General features: G+C 40.8%; 1 protein-coding gene across 1 annotated transcript in view; it reads left to right on the forward strand.

Moving 5' to 3' along the window:
- LOC123989520 (tyrosine-protein kinase SYK-like) overlaps positions 1–16,700 on the forward strand; it is a 27,509-nt gene extending 10,809 nt beyond the window's left edge. Inside the window, 9 exon segments of the mRNA XM_046290590.1 lie at positions 3,920–3,991; positions 6,446–6,527; positions 6,700–6,849; positions 8,800–8,999; positions 9,001–9,020; positions 11,301–11,490; positions 12,631–12,771; positions 13,661–13,773; positions 15,695–16,700. Coding sequence (XP_046146546.1) covers positions 3,920–3,991; positions 6,446–6,527; positions 6,700–6,849; positions 8,800–8,999; positions 9,001–9,020; positions 11,301–11,490; positions 12,631–12,771; positions 13,661–13,773; positions 15,695–15,770 — 1,044 coding nt within the window. The 3' untranslated portion in view covers positions 15,771–16,700.
- The last annotated feature ends 1,286 nt before the right edge of the window (positions 16,701–17,986 follow it).

Genomic DNA, 17,986 nt, shown 5'->3' on the forward strand with positions numbered 1-17,986 from the left:
GTGTGTGTGTGTGTGTGTGTGTGTGTGTGTGTGTGTGTGTGTGTGTGTGTGTGTGTGTGTGTGTGTGTGTGTGTGTGTGTGTGTGTGTGTGTGTGTGTGTGTGTGTGTGTGTGTGTGTGTGTGTATAATCATTGACAAATTAAGAGAAACAAATATCAGTAGGCTCTTTACACATTGTCATAAACTACACCAACCAGGTTGACATCCAGTCTTATGAGAAATATTATTTTCATTTTTTTTATTCACCCCTATGAAGAGCAAACACAGAAACAGTATTTTTCAATAAGCAGTGTCATTTAAAAGATGCCTGCAAAACACACAGTTTATACGTTGTGTACTTGTTGATAGCACTGGCATGTTGACACAAATAACATGAAAAATAACATGAATAACACTACATTATACAATACCCTCTACTTCACTATACAATAAATACCCTCTACTTCACTATAAAATAAATACCCTCTACTTCACTATACAATAAATACCCTCTACTTCACTATACAATAAATACCCTCTACTTCACTAGACAATAGATACCCTCTACTTCACTATACAATAAATACCCTCTACTTCACTATACAACAAATACCCTCTACTTCACTATACAATAAATACCCTCTACTTCACTAGACAATAAATACCCTCTACTTCACTATATAATACTGACATATTATACATCACATACAGTACTTCCTTATTGAAGTGCCTTCAGAAAGTATTCACACCCCTTGACTTTTTCCACATTTTGTGGAACAATCTACAAAAAATACTCTAAAGTCAAAGTGGAAGAAAAATTCTATACTTTGTTATTTTTTATTCATGGAAAATTATACACCCTTTTGAGTCAAGCCATGTTAGCATCACCTTTGGCAGCGAATACAGCTGTGAGTCTTTCTGGGTAAGTCTCTAAGAGCTGTGTGTCTTTCTAGGTAAGTCTTTAAGAGCTGTGTGTCTTTCTGGGTAAGTCTCTAAGAGCTGTGAGTCTTTCTGGGTAAGTCTCTAAGAGCCGTGTGTCTTTCTGGGTAAGTCTCTAAGAGCTGTGTGTCTTTCTGGGTAAGTCTTTAAGAGCTGTGTGTCTTTCTGGGTAAGTCTTTAAGAGCTGTGTGTCTTTCTGGGTAAGTCTCTAAGAGCTGTGAGTCTTTCTGGGTAAGTCTCTAAGAGCCGTGTGTCTTTCTGGGTAAGTCTCTAAGAGCTGTGTGTCTTTCTGGGTAAGTCTTTAAGAGCTGTGTGTCTTTCTGGGTAAGTCTCTAAGAGCTGTGTGTCTTTCTGGGTAAGTCTCTAAGAGCTGTGTGTCTTTCTGGGTAAGTCTCTAAGAGCTTTGTGTCTTTCTGGGTAAGTCTCTAAGAGCTGTGTGTCTTTCTGGGTAAGTCTTTAAGAGCTGTGTGTCTTTCTGGGTAAGTCTCTAAGAGCTGTGTGTCTTTCTGGGTAAGTCTTTAAGAGCTGTGTGTCTTTCTGGGTAAGTCTGTAAGAGCTGTTTTCTCTTTCTGGGTAAGTCTTTAAGAGCTGTGAGTCTTTCTGGGTAAGTCTTTTAGAGCTGTGTGTCTTTCTGGGTAAGTCTCTAAGAGCTGTGTGTCTTTCTGGGTAAGTCTCTAAGAGCTGTGTGTCTTTCTGGGTAAGTCTCTAAGAGCTGTGAGTCTTTCTGGGTAAGTCTCTAAGAGCTGTGTGTCTTTCTGGGTAAGTCTCTAAGAGCTGTGTGTCTTTCTGGGTAAGTCTTTAAGAGCTGTGTGTCTTTCTGGGTAAGTCTTTAAGAGCTGTGTGTCTTTCTGGGTAAGTCTCTAAGAGCTGTGTGTCTTTCTGGGTAAGTCTCTAAGAGCTGTGTGTCTTTCTGGGTAAGTCTTTTAGAGCTGTGTGTCTTTCTGGGTAAGTCTCTAAGAGCTGTGTGTCTTTCTGGGTAAGTCTCTAAGAGCTGTGTGTCTTTCTGGGTAAGTCTCTAAGAGCTGTGTGTCTTTCTGGGTAAGTCTCTAAGAGCTGTGTGTCTTTCTGGGTAAGTCTTTAAGAGCTGTGTGTCTTTCTGGGTAAGTCTGTAAGAGCTGTTTTGTCTTTCTGGGTAAGTGTTTAAGAGCTGTGAGTCTTTCTGGGTAAGTCTTTTAGAGCTGTGTGTCTTTCTGGGTAAGTCTCTAAGAGCTGTGTGTCTTTCTGGGTAAGTCTCTAAGAGCTGTGTGTCTTTCTGGGTAAGTCTCTAAGAGCTGTGAGTCTTTCTGGGTAAGTCTCTAAGAGCTGTGTGTCTTTCTGGGTAAGTCTCTAAGAGCTGTGTGTCTTTCTGGGTAAGTCTTTAAGAGCTGTGTGTCTTTCTGGGTAAGTCTCTAAGAGCTGTGTGTCTTTCTGGGTAAGTCTTTAAGAGCTGTGTGTCTTTCTGGGTAAGTCTCTAAGAGCTGTGTGTCTTTCTGGGTAAGTCTTAATATTATATTATATTAAGAGCTGTGTGTCTTTCTGGGTAAGTCTTTAAGAGCTGTGTGTCTTTCTGGGTAAGTCTCTAAGAGCTGTGTGTCTTTCTGGGTAAGTCTTTAAGAGCTGTGTGTCTTTCTGGGCAAGTCTCTAAGAGCTGTGAGTCTTTCTGGGTAAGTCTCTAAGAGCTGTGTGTCTTTCTGGGTAAGTCTCTAAGAGCTGTGTGTCTTTATGGGTAAGTATCTAAGAGCTGTGTGCCTTTCTGGGTAAGTCTCTAAGAGCTGTGTGTCTTTCTGGGTAAGTCTCTAAGAGCTGTGTGTCTTTCTGGGTAAGTCTCTAAGAGCTGTGTGTCTTTCTGGGTAAGTCTCTAAGAGCTGTGTGTCTTTCTGGGTAAGTCTTTAAGAGCTTTGCACACCTGGATTGTGCAATATTTGCCCATTATTCTTGAAAACATTCCTCAAGCCCTGTTTGAAGAGTTGGTTGATCATTGCTAGACAGCCATATGCAAGACTTGCCATAGATTTTCAAGCCGATTTAAGCCAAAACTGTAACTAGGCCACTCAGTTCAATCAATTGAAAATTCAGGCTGTAACACAACACAATGTGGAAAAAGTCAAGGTGTGAGAATAGTTTCTGAAGACAAGCCTATGAGCTTTCTTCATGCGTCAATCAATCTGGTGTTTGGTCTAGTCTCCAATAATACAGAATGTGTTGATTTTGTTTTTACAAACTTTATTGCCCTTTACCATACGTAGAATGTATGCACACATGACTGTAAGTCGCTTTGGATAAAAGCGTCTGCTAAATGGCATATATTATTTATTATTATTTACTTTATCAAACAAGCACACATCCTATCAATCATGTTTACGCATGATCATGTTCGCACTGTAATGTACTTCATGATGAAGTACTGAGAAGGAATTCCCCAAATGCTTACCTTCCCTCATCTTTGTGAAATACTTTATTAAAAGGGAAAGTTCAGTGTTTTACAACTTGATGTTAGATGTTTTTCTTACCCTGAATGTAGTCTACGGGCCATGAGAAACTGTAATCTCTGGTTCGGTTTATCTTTAAACAGCCCATAATCCCCAGAAGGAAGTGTTATCTGGGTAAATAATCATCCATGTCTTTTTCCTTACATGAGAACATTTTCACGTAAAAAAAAAATCTTAATGAGTTTCGTTTGGTTTCACCCAGTAAACACTGTATAAATTATAACATTACTTAAAAATGACCTTGAATGTGAAACAGTAAAAATGATTTTCCCCCACACAGTGCAAACTTTGCAGATTTGATTGAATTCCAACCCAGCTGTTAAACGGTCAAATGTTACAGGAATACATGGAAAATGGAGAAGAAAGAAAAGAATGCATTGATTGCAGAGCTTTCCGATGAGGGAAAAAAGTGTTTCAGCATTGCACCTTTTGTTCAGAATATGTGAGCTAACATTTTCCCCCTCAACTAAACAGACTTCAAAATAACCATTTCCCTTTAATAACATGACCCTCTCTGAAACTGTGGTTTCTAGCTATTGGAGGCGGCAGGTGGAATGCTCACCAGAATCAAATCCTACTCCATACCCATACCTGGTCGAAAAAAGGTGTCTCTAACACACCTCCTCCCCCTCTTAACCCCTACAGTGGTACAGTAGGCCCTGCGCATCCCCCAACCCTTAACACTCAAAAAAGTGTGATTTTTGCTCAAAGTGTGGATTTCCTCTGGTTACATACTAACACCCCTCTCTGAAACTTACCTGCACTCTTCCTCCATTCATATCCCCTCACATTCCCCAAGAAATTAAAAAGTGTGAAGAGATGACCTTAGAAATGTAATCAATTGAATGTAGCCGACTGACTCAGGCTTGATTAAATCCGCATCGTGGAAGTTCTGTGCTATGGAGATTTTAATTCTAAAGGCGGTGATTTCCTATTGAGTCCGGCATATGCAACGTTTACCGTGAACGTTGTAACGCTGAACTCCTGCGATACGGAGTTAATCGAGCCCTTAAAGAGACAGTCTGCATGACTGACGTCATCATACACGACAGGTCTTACTACTTACAAAACTATCTTGCCAATGTGACTGATGTCATCTTGTGAGTGTACCTTTAATATAGTATCACTGTGCTACCTGATTTTGAGAAAGGCCCATGATAATAAATCAACTAATTACTCATCAACGCAATATGTTCAGACAACATTTGGAATGTCACACTTGTGATTTTTAAAGTGAATTAAATATTTTCAATTGACTAGTAGAATTACTTCTGGTTGATGAACATGTTTATTCATCATGATCTCCAACTGTGAGAATTAATTGTCTTTCTTGACAAGAATCATATCGCTTTCTTCAATCCGCAGAATTAATTGTCTTTCTTTGACAAGAACTTCAGATATTAGTTTCTTGAAATTCATAGTTTATAAAGTGATACAATCTTCCTTTATCCAAGGATCTTTACTCTATTTAAATTTTGTTTTATCATTTAATAATTGAGGACTGACCTGAGTCAAACAGACATCATTACAGTCGATTAGAACTTTTACGCCACCTAGAGGACACGTTGGGTAATTACAAAACCCTTATGGAAACATTAAAGTCTCATAGGTACTCCGTAGTGTAGACAGTTGTTTATCAGTGCAAAAAAAATGGATGTTGTTTCCATAGAGATAAAGTTGTGAGGAAGTGAACCAGTTCAGTTCTTGGTGTTCAGTCCCATGGGATTACATTTCTCAAGTGGTAGTTAAGCTAATGAACGCTTCCGAATTTAGGCATGCCATGCCTTAAAGCAGGGGTAAGGGACAAAATTGTCAGTGAGCTGGCTCTTGGTTACATTTGTTCCCTAGCCCTCCTTCAAATGCATGTGTTTAAAGTTCCTGACATCTGCCCTTGGTTTTCACTTTTCCCTTCTGCGTGAATCATTCATTCCATTTACTTTGTTGTTGTTGATGCAGAGTCTCTTCTCCTTCATGGATTCCCTTGTAATTGCAGTGTTTCCGCACACGAAGACACAAATCAATGTAACAACAAAAAAAGCATTCAGTTGTATATCTACATTGTAGACCTACGTTGATATAACAAGCCTGGCTACCCAAACTCCTTGCTCCTGCCAAACACTATGCCACGTCCTCGGACGTTAGTTTCTTCTCCGCAATTAGTCTGGACCTGAGTACCTCCCCAACAATTTCTAGAACGCAAACACGTTCTAACCAATCTGATTAGTCCCAGAAACCGATGGGGTTGGGCCAGAGCCATGACACATGTGAATAAGACGGCTGTTTGAAATTCCGTCATTGGCTTTGATACTCTGATTGGTTAGAGGTGATCCAGTCACACTATGTTTTGTACAACAGCCCTCGTTTTGACGTCACCACAAACGACTTTGACGATGGTCCCTGGTATAGAGCAACGGAAAGGATTCCGTTTGAGTCGCCAGGCAACGTGTGATACGATGTACCTTAAGAATACTTTGTGACGGTAGTAAGCCTTTCTCCACATTCACAACATAGTACTTGAGTAAGGATGTCACTAGGAGAAACATGTCTAATTTAGAGTACACACACTGGAATTAAGAGTTTAATTCCATTTGGAAAACCACATTGAAATGAGAGAATTTTTTTTACTCGATAGTAATCTCCAGTGACCCACCCCACCTTTCACCTTTAATCAATCACCTGATGGCATCATCTACAGTGAGATGTGTGAATTTGGAGAAAAAAAACATGTCTTTCATGCACAACCAAAAAAAGGTATTCAAAGTATTCTGAAGGTGACACACAGCATACCATACTATGTGAAGCTCCCATTTAAAAACCACACAAATGGCAACCATATCAACTGTGGTGTATTTTGATCACTGTAATAAGTGTTCCATGAAGGAGAGAGATTGGTGTTCTGCTTGAGAAGGTCAAGGGTCGTTTATGCTTCTGTGTGTCAATCAATCAACCAACCAATCAAACCATTTCAGGTTACATTCCGGCAGTGCTCTCTCCAAATTATCTATGTACAATCCATATTCTTTGTACCTTGACCCCTCTCTCATTGTATCCTGTAATAGGGCAGGGGTGCCTCTCACAGCAAAACCACAGATAACCTCAACCCTTATGACACCAGGGCTCCAAATAATATGGTCAGCAAAGGTGAGTGATGGGAGGGGGTCATGACTTTTGAGACAAATCCTGTTTGGAGTGGCCCACTCTTGTATTCGTGAGATATATATTTTGATGTACTGCTGCAGCCCAAAGTTGTATTGAATTGAATTGAATCGAAATTGATGTTATCACACTGTATGGGGTGTGTGTCTTGTCTCAGAGTCCATGCCAATGGACACAGAGGTGTACGAGAGTCCTTACGCTGACCCAGACGAGCTGAGGACCTCCACTGTGGACCGCAAACAGCTCTTCCTGGAAGATGGAGAGTTGGGCTCTGGGAACTTTGGGACTGTCATGAAGGGCATCTACAATATTTAGGAAGTACGAACCTTCACAGTTTAAAAGGAAAATATGAATTGCTGTTTCCAATTTCATATTCTTCCATTTTTTTGTGATAGTCCAATAAAATACAACCTAATATGATTATTCATAATATTTCCGCTGTCAGCCTGCCGATACCATTAAACCAGACGTCATAGTTCAGTGACAAATAATGATATCATGTCTTCATGCAGGTGATGTAACTGCATAAGGCTAAGCTAGATACTGTTAGCTGACCTCCGCTGCAGTAGCATCTGGTAGCTAATTTAACATTAATAAGAGTTTAATGACCCGTTTTTCTGTGTTCATATTTCAGAACAAATATATGTATTCTTTTGACATTAAGAATGGTGAAATAGATGTATGATGAGGCAATTACATAAATAGTTATCACTAACACAAAACAGGTTTAATAGATTTAAAATAAATATATATATATATATATATATATATATATATATATATATATATATATATATATATATATATATATATATATATATATAGTATATACAGTATATACAGTCAAAAAGTTTTAGACGCACTTCTCATTCAAGGGTTTTTCTTTATTTTTCTATATTGTAGAAAAATAGTGAAGACTTATCAAAAACTATGAAATAACATATATTGAATCATGCAGTAACCAATCAAAATATATTTTTATATTTGAGATTCTTCAAAGTAGGCCAAATTCCTTTGCCTTGATGACAGCTTTTCACACACTTGGCATTCTCTCAACCAGCTTCACCTGGAATGTTTTTCCAATAGACTTGGAAGGAGTTCCCACATATGCTGAGTACTTGTTGGTTGCTTTTCCTTCACTTTGCGGTCCAACTCATCCCAAAACCATCTCAATTGGGTTGAGTTCGGTGATTGTGGAGGCCAGATCATCTGATGCAGCTCTCCATCACTCTCCTTATTGGTCAAATAGCTCTTTACACAGCCTGGAGGTGTGTTGGGTCACGTCCTGTCGAAAACAAATGATAGTCCCACTAAGCCCAAATCAGAAGGGATGGTGCTGTGGTATCCATGCTGGTTAAGTGTGCCTTGAATTCTAAATAAATCACAGACAGTGTCACCAGCAAAGCACCCCCACACCATCACACTCCTCCTCCATGCTTTCAATGAAAGAAATGACAGTAATGTTACCAGTAAAACAGGAAGCCAAGGTTTCATAGGCAATATGATATTAATTTGTCATCAAAGGAATGTGGGTATTTGGCCAGGCGAAGCGATTTTATGCTCTGACTGACTCTGGTTTTGGCTGGTCTCGAAAATAATGAGTCCTCATTGTCTGAGGCTGAGTTAAGACCAGGTAAAAATGTATCTGACACCAAGACAAGACCGAGACACAACATTTTTGGTCTTGGGAACGATGTAGACTGGCTCTACAACACTGCTAGCAAGGATGCTGCAGCAGAGGTCAGACAACTAGCTAGCCTCACACATTGGGGAAAATAACCTGGGGGAAATTATTGATGTCACCTAATAGCATCCCTCCCTGTCAAAATAAAAGTTAAAGAAAAGAAGAAAAACTATAACTGCTAAACTTGTATGTAACAGCTAGCATTTCAGTTAGCTATAAAGTAGCTAGGCTTCAAATTCAAGTTTCAACTTTATTTATCCCAGAGGGAAATAGGTTTTGCATCAAGGAGCACATGAGATGTAAAAAAACATGTTTAAAAATACACATGAATCACAATGATACTGAGATATTACACACAAATTTACTACATACAATGCTAGTGCTTCAGGCATGGCAGCCATCAAAATACTGTAAATATACCAATACTAATTATCAACATTAGCAGCAACAATAGTACAAAGTTACATAGAAGGTAAGTAAAGTGCACAATGCACAGTCTGAAAAACATCTCACAACATCATTAAAAAATATGCTGGCCATTAGCTTTCCACTAAGCGGTGACTTCATCTCTCCATCTCCCCAGGACAGAGAAGCCGGTGGCAGTGAAGATCCTGAAGAATGACGACAACAACCCAGCAGTGAAGGAGGAGATGCTGCGGGAAGCCAACGCCATGCAGCAGCTGGACAACCCCTACATCGTCCGCATGATCGGTATCTGCGAGGCCGAGAGCCTCATGCTGGTCATGGAGCTGGCCGAACTGGGGCCGCTCCACAAAGTACCTCCAGAGGCACAAGTAAGTTCCCCAGTCAGTCTCACTCTTCGGTACTACTGCACCATCAGTCTGACAATTATGGTGTAAGGCCAAATTCCAAACCTACGTTTTAAAAACATCCAAACCAAATTTTTCTAGAATATTTGTCTGTTGGCATTCATACTTTTCGAGTTCTCAACGCGGTTCAAGCTATTTATCCATCATCACATTTAAGTAGTTGAATGGCAGCCGCCTACGCAGAATTTTCGGGAGTTGCGCGGTCAGGCTGTTCAACCCCTGCAGACGGGGGTTGCAGAGCCACGTAGCTATGTCACAATGGGCCACAGGACTCTATCCCTTAGAACCCAAACCCAAAATCATAATCTTAGAGCTACAAACAGAGGCGTCAAACTCATTCCATGTAGGTCCTAGTGTCGGCTGGTTTTTGTTTTTTTTCATTTCAATTTGTGTCCAATTAAGTCCTAGACAACCAGGTGAGGGGAGTTCCTAACTCATTAATTAAGACCTAGACAACCAGGTGAAGGGAGTTTCGAACTCATCATTTAAGACCTAGACAACCAGGTGAGGGGAGTTCCTAACTCATCAATTAAGACCTAGACAACCAGGTGAGAGGAGTTCCCAACTCATCAATTGAGACCTAGACAACCAGGTGGGGGGAGTTCCTAACTCATCAACTGAGACCTAGACAACCAGGTGAAGGGAGTTTGAACTCATCAATTAAGACCTAGACAACCAGGTGAGGGGAGTTCTAACTCATCAACTGAGACCTAGACAACCAGGTGAGGGGAGTTCTTAACTCATCAATTAAGACCTAGACAACCAGGTGAGGGGAGTTCCTAACTCATCAATTAAGACCTAGACAACCAGGTGAGGGGAGTTCCTAACTCATCAATTAAGACCTAGACAACCAGGTGAGAGGAGTTCCCAACTCATCAATTGAGACCTAGACAACCAGGTGAGGGGAGTTCCTAACTCATCAATTAAGACCTAGACAACCAGGTGAGGGGAGATCCTAACTCATCAATTGAGACCTAGACAACCAGGTGAGGTGAGTTCCTAACTCATCAATTAAGACCTAGACAACCAGGTGAGGGGAGTTCCTAACTCATCAATTAAGACCTAGAGAACCAGGTGAGGGGAGTTACTAACTCATCAATTGAGACCTAGACAACCAGGTGAGGGGAGTTCCTAACTCATCAATTAAGACCTAGACAACCAGGTGAGGGAAGTTCCTAACTCATCAATTGAGACCTAGACAACCAGGTGAGGGGAGTTCCTAACTCATCAATTAAGACCTAGACAACCAGGTGAGGGGAGTTCCTAACTCATCAATTAAGACCTAGACAACCAGGTGAGGGGAGTTCCTAACTCATCATTTAAGACCTAGACAACCAGGTGAGGGGAGTTCCTAACTCATCAATTAAGACCTAGACAACCAGGTGAGGGGAGATCCTAACTCATCAATTGAGACCTAGACAACCAGGTGAGGTGAGTTCCTAACTCATCAATTGAGACCTAGACAACCAGGTGAGGTGAGTTCCTAACTCATCAATTAAGACCTAGACAACCAGGTGAGGGGAGTTCCTAACTCATCAATTAAGACCTAGAGAACCAGGTGAGGGGAGTTACTAACTCATCAATTGAGACCTAGACAACCAGGTGAGGGGAGTTCCTAACTCATCAATTAAGACCTAGACAACCAGGTGAGGGAAGTTCCTAACTCATCAATTGAGACCTAGACAACCAGGTGAGGGGAGTTCCTAACTCATCAATTAAGACCTAGACAACCAGGTGAGGGGAGTTCCTAACTCATCAATTAAGACCTAGACAACCAGGTGAGGGGAGTTCCTAACTCATCATTTAAGACCTAGACAACCAGGTGAGGGGAGTTCCTAACTCATCAATTAAGACCTAGACAACCAGGTGAGGGGAGTTCCTAACTCATCAATTAAGACCTAGACAACCAGGTGAGGGGAGTTCCTAACTCATCAATTAAGACCTAGACAACCAGGTGAGGGGAGTTCCTAACTCATCAATTAAGACCTAGACAACCAGGTGAGGGAAGTTCCTAACTCATCAATTGAGACCTAGACAACCAGGTAAGGGGAGTTCCTAACTCATCAATTAAGACCTAGACAACCAGGTGAGGGGAGCTTAATTAGGGACCTTAATTAATCAATCAAGTAGAAGGGAGGAGCGAAAACCTGCAGACACTCGGTCCTTGATAACTGTAGTTTTACACCTGAGATACAGTATAATTCAGTGTTCAGTGTCACTTACAGCCATTGATCCTGTCCACAGACAGATCTCCATTAAGAACATCACAGAGCTGGTGCACCAGGTTTCTATGGGCATGAAGTACCTGGAGGAGCACAACTTTGTGCACAGGGACCTTGCGGCCAGGAACGTGCTCCTGGTCACCCAGCACTATGCCAAGATCAGCGACTTTGGTCTGTCCAAGGCTCTCACAGAGGAGGAGAACTACTATAAGGTATTCAATTCGGATATAATTATTGTCGTGCCCTTACCCCCTGGCGAGTTCAAATTGTCTGTGCCTCATCTTCTAAAGTCTATCCCCGCTGTTTTACTTCTAATTGTCCTGTCAGTTCGATCAAATACAGTATGAAAGGAGTTTGCAACTCCTAAAAAGTTATCCTAAAAGAGAGAAATTATTAGTACATCAACTGAATTTTGACCTTAGTATACTCTAGGAAAACTCTATCGAACCTTTATTGATCCAGATAAAAGCATTTTTCAAGAGAGACTCTGTCCACAATGACAGTAGGGTGAACAGTTCTACAGTAATTTCAATATAAAATAATTTCTGAGTAACAAGTAGTTACCTTACTGTGATTATTTTTTGACAATTTTGAATAAAAACAAACAAAAAATAGCTTCTTAGCAAAGAGCAATTTCTCAAGTATTTAGCTAGGACTGCCAGAGTTGGGGAAGGGAAAACGAAATCCTTTCCCTGATGTTTGATTGGACCCTGCTCTCTAGGGTTAGGATTAATCCATTCCCTGATGTTTGATTGGACTCTGCTCTCTAGGGTTAGGATTAATCCATTCCCTGATGTTTGATTGGACTCTGCTCTCTAGGGTTAGGATTAACCATTCCTGATGTTTGATTGGACCCTGCACTCTAGGGTTAGGATTAATCCATTCCTGATGTTTGATTGACTATGCTCTCTAGGTTAGGATTAATCCATTCCCTGATGTTTGATTGGACTCTCTAGGTTAGGATTAATCCATTCCCTGATGTTTGATTGGACCCTGCTCTCTAGGGTTAGGATTAATCCATTCCCTGATGTTTGATTGGACTCTGCTCTCTAGTGTTAGGATTAATCCATTCCCTGATGTTTGATTGGACCCTGCTCTCTAGGTTAGGATTAATCCATTCCCTGATGTTTGATTGGACCCTGCTCTCTAGGGTTAGGATTAATCCATTCCCTGATGTTTGATTGGACCCTGCTCTCTGTCTCTAGGGTTAGGATTAATCCATTCCCTGATGTTTGATTGGACCCTGCTCTCTAGGGTTAGGATTAATCCATTCCCTGATGTTTGATTGGACCCTGCTCTCTAGGGTTAGGATTAATCCATTCCCTGATGTTTGATTGGACCCTGCTCTCTAGGCAAAAGGCCATGGGAAGTGGCCAGTGAAATGGTACGCCCCAGAGTGTATGAACTATTTCAAGTTCTCCTGTAAGAGTGACGTGTGGAGCTTTGGGGTCCTGATGTGGGAGGCGTACACGCTAGGGTTGAAACCATACAAGGTACAGTATGTCACCATACAAGACACATTACCTCACCATACAAGACACATTACGTCACCATACAAGACACATTACCTCACCATACAAGACACATTACGTCACCATACAAGACACATTACGTCACCATACAAGACACATTACGTCACCATACAAGACACATTACCTCACCATACAAGACACATTACCTCACCATACAAGACACATTACGTCACCATACAAGACACATTACGTCACCATACAAGACACATTACGTCACCATACAAGACACATTACCTCACCATACAAGACACATTACGTCACCATACAAGACACATTACGTCACCATACAAGACACATTACCTCACCATACAAGACACATTACGTCACCATACAAGACACATTACGTCACCATACAAGACACATACAACTCAATCTTAGGAAGGTGTTCTTAACAACACATCCTTTGGCCTTTATTTGACATAATGACACCTTAAGTGAAGGCTTATCTAATAGTCTGAGTCCCCTGTCGTGTAGTAGCCGTCAGTCAAAGCACTGTTGCAACACGTGTGTACGTGTTCCAAAATGGCACCCTATTCACTATGTAGTGCACTACTTTTTAAACTATAGCCCTGGTCAAAAATAGTGCACTACGTAGGGAATAGAGTGCCATTTGGGACTGCCTCTGTCTGGTATGCCATCAGTGTGTGAATGGTGTAATTATAATATAATAATATAAATAATATATGCCATTTAGCAGACGCTTTTATCCAAAGCGACTTACAGTCATGTGTGCATACATTCTATGTATGGGTGGTCCCGGGGATCGAACCCACTACCCTGGCGTTACAAGCGCCATGCTCTACCAACTGAGCTACAGAAGGACCATTATGTCACCCTCTGTGCCCCCCAGGGCATGAAAGGAAATGAGGTGATCCAGATGATCGAGAATGGTGAGCGTATGGACATCCCCCCCAACTGTCCCGCGGAGATGTATGACCTCATGAAGAAGTGCTGGACATACAAGTGAGTGAGGATGGGAGCCCAAATTACAGATCTAGAATCAGATTACCCGGGAATCAGAAGGGAATTATAACTATGAGGAGTATGAATAATATCTAACCCTGGTTCAGTAGTTAGGAGGTCAAATCTAACACTGACCTTAGAACAGGGTTTTAGAAGAAACTGTAGAATGAAAATATAATCCAAAACCTTGTTACAATTTCCATACAGTATGACAATGGAGAAAGGGAGATAGCAGAGCTATCCCATAATTTACAAGCAATATTGTATTCTGAGGCAGTAGTGGGAAAAACGACTCAATTGTCCTACTTGAGTAAAAGTAAAGATACCTTAACAGAAAGTGACTCAAATAAAATTGAAAGTCACCCAGTAAAATACTACTTGAGTAAAAGTCTAAAAGTATCTGGTTTTAATTGTACGTAATTACAGTGGTAGAAAAAGTACTTTAAAAAAAGTACAAAGTAAAAGTAAAGGCTATACATCAAATTCCTTATATTAAGCAAATCGCACAATTTGTGTATTATTGTTAATTACTGACAGAGAGAGGCACACTCCAACACTCAGACATAATTTACAAACACAGTATTTGTGTTTAGTGAGTCTGCCAGATCAGAGACAGTTTTTGTGTTTAGTGAGTCTGACAGAGAGAGGCAAACTCCAACACTCAGACATCATTTACAGACACAGTATTTGTGTTTAGTGAGTCTGCCAGATCAGAGACAGTATTTGTGTTTAGTGAGTCTGCCAGATCAGACACAGTATTTGTGTTTAGTGAGTCTGCCAGATCAGAGACAGTATTTGTGTTTAGTGAGTCTGCCAGATCAGAAGCAGTATTTGTGTTTAGTGAGTCTGCCAGATCAGAGACAGTATTTGTGTTTAGTGAGTCTGCCAGATCAGAAGCAGTATTTGTGTTTAGTGAGTCTGCCAGATCAGAGACAGTATTTGTGTTTAGTGAGTCTGCCAGATCAGAGACAGTATTTGTGTTTAGTGAGTCTGCCAGATCAGAGACAGTATTTGTGTTTATTGAGTCTGCCAGATCAGAGACAGTTTTTGTGTTTAGTGAGTCTGACAGAGAGCACACTCCAACACTCAGACATCATTTACAGACACAGTATTTTTGTTTATTGAGTCTGCCAGATCAGAGACAGTATTTGTGTTTAGTGAGTCTGCCAGATCAGAGACAGTATTTGTGTTTAGTGAGTCTGCCAGATCAGAGACAGTATTTGTGTTTAGTGAGTCTGCCAGATCAGAGACAGTATTTTTGTTTATTGAGTCTGCCAGATCAGAGGCAGTATTTGTGTTTAGTGAGTCTGCCAGATCAGAGACAGTATTTGTGTTTAGTGAGTCTGCCAGATCAGAAGCAGTATTTGTGTTTAGTGAGTCTGCCAGATCAGAGACAGTATTTGTGTTTAGTGAGTCTGCCAGATCAGAGACAGTATTTGTGTTTAGTGAGTCTGCCAGATCAGAGACAGTATTTTTGTTTATTGAGTCTGCCAGATCAGAGGCAGTATTTGTGTTTAGTGAGTCTGCCAGATCAGAGACAGTAGGGATAACAAAGTGTTATATTGACAGGTGCCATAATTCTGTCCTGCTTGAGCATTCTAAATGTAACAGTACTTTTAGGTGTCAGGGAAAGTGTATGGAGTAAAAAGTACATTATTTTATTTAAGAATGTAGTGGAGTAAAAGTAAAAGTTGTCAAAAATATAAATAGTAAAGTACAGATACCAAAAAAACGACTTAAGTAGTATTTTAAAGTATTTATATTATTTATATTATTATATAAGTAATTTACACCACTGTTCTGAGGCAAAAGTGGATATGACTATCTGGATATTATTGTTGCTTATCTGGCATCTTGTTGATGCTATAGCTCTGGTATAGTACACTATACTGTGCACTTATCGTTTGTTTATCTCCTACAGGGCGGATGAAAGGCCTGGATTTGCGGTTGTTGAGCCCAGACTGAGGGATTACTACTATGACATATCGTCACAATGATCGGTCACCTCAATCAGCAACCACTGGAGTGTAAAGAGCATTTGACTCTGGACCTCAGGAGATACTGCTGCTGTTGGGTGCGCGTGTTTTGCTCTTGGCACCGGTGGCTTCTTGGGAGTTCCTCTCAATTAAAAAGTGTTATTAAAACCAAGAAACCTGATTAGTATAGATTTAAAGATTGAACATATTGTAAATCGATTACAAATATCAGTTTTAAACAATGTTGGAAAATGAAGAAAAATATATTTAAAATCACTTGATTGAAACACACATTAATATTTTAGTCATTTAGCAGACGTTCTTATCCAGAGCGACTTACATTTAGTGCGTTCATCTTGAGATAGCTAGGTGGGACAACCACACATCACAGTCATAGTAAGTACATTTTTCCTCAATAAAGTAGCTATCAGTAAAGTCAGAGCTTGTAAGGGGGAATAAGCTATTGTGGGGAGTGGGAGGAGGGATGTTGTGGGATTATTTAAGGTACTCTTTGAAGAGGTAGGGTTTTTGGGAAGTTGGGCAGGGACTCTTGCTGTCCTAGCTTCAGGGGAAGCTGGTTTCCACAATTTGGGTGCCAGGACATAAAAGAGCTTTGAAGATGTTTTTGTTCTGGTTAATGTACAATAAAATGGCTCCAGGTGATTTTATTTATTTTATCATTACTTTTCTACTTCTCTTTTTTGACATTTAAAAAAAGAAAAGATTTTATGATTCTTCTGGAGTTATGTATCAAAATGCTTCCACATTTTCCTCAGGATGTTATGTTCTGTTTTCCTCATACCTGGCACATGTTGTATAATCCAACGGGCGAAGATATATGTGATTACATGTAAATGATTACATTATGGTTAAATACATTCACTGATGAGAATTGTAATTTAGTGCAACAACAACAACAAAAATGAATCAATACAATTATTTTAGACTGTCTCACTGTCTTTGAATTGATTTGACAAGAAATAGAACCGAGGGAGAACGTTCAACATCACCGACTGAACAAAATAAAAAAGCACTGCTCTATTAATTTTTGTGTTTCATACACGGCAATTGAAATCTTAAAATATATTGTCATGTACTGTAGAATGGTGTTATGGGACCACCTGCAACATGTAGGCTGGAGTTTTACTGTACATCAGCCGTCATAGAAATAGAGGCTCTATTGCACGTTTGTCACTTACCTTAGCTACGGTTTAAGAACGATTCCACTAAAACGGGGAACTTTGTTGGCTTAACATGTGTTAGGTTAAACCTGACTGCTCTGTCCACACAGGAGTGAGTTCAGCTGAGTGGGTTTAAACCCCTTTTGATGGCTAAAGCATAGCTATGCTAACAACACATTACATTTACATGTAAGTCATTTAGCAGACGCTCTTATCCAGAGCGATTTACAGTTAGTGTCTTCATCTTAAGATAGCGAGGTGAGACAACTACATATCACAGTCGAAGTAAGTACATTTTCCTCAATAAAGAAGTCAGTGCTAGTAGGAAAAGACAAATGCATTTTATTTGTATTTGGGGGTACAACAGATATCTTATTTAAGTTACTCCTGATCTCACGATCCCACTAACGCCCACCACTGACGTCACAGCACCATCTAGCGGCAGTAGTCCAGACGGGATATGACAAGTGCCTGGATTAAGACCTGCGCCTCTCCTGCGTGAGGAAAGGTTGTACTCTACAAATGTTGCACAGAATGAACCTGCAGAAGCGAGTCATTGTTTTTTGCAGAGAACAATAGGGTATTGTCCAGGGTCACGCCAGGTCCTTTGCACTCTGTGAAGGGGACACAGTGGAGTTGTCAACCGTGATGGAGAGGTGTTGGAGCGGGCAGGCCTTCCCGGGAGTCAGAGCAGCTCCATGTTGTTGAGCTTGAGATTGAATTAGTGGGCCGACATCCAATCTGAGATATCTGGCAGGCACGCAGAGATGCGTGTCGCCACCTGGGTGTCAGAAGGGGGAATGACAAAAGTAGTTGAGTGTCAACTGCATAGCAACGATAGGAGAGACCGTGTGAGGATATGATGGAGAAAAAAGGGGAGAGGGCCAAGAACCATGCCTGGGGGACACCAGTAGTGAGAGCACGTGGTGCAGACACAGATCCTCTCCAAGTCACCTGGAAGGAGCGGCCTGCCAGGTAAGATGCAATCCAAGAGTGTGCAGATCCTTAGACACCCAGCCCTGAGATGGTGGAGAGGAGGAGCAGATAGAGCCTTAG

This window comes from Oncorhynchus gorbuscha, linkage group LG11 (genome assembly GCF_021184085.1).
Source record: "Oncorhynchus gorbuscha isolate QuinsamMale2020 ecotype Even-year linkage group LG11, OgorEven_v1.0, whole genome shotgun sequence".
Taxonomy (NCBI): Eukaryota; Metazoa; Chordata; class Actinopteri; order Salmoniformes; family Salmonidae; genus Oncorhynchus; species Oncorhynchus gorbuscha.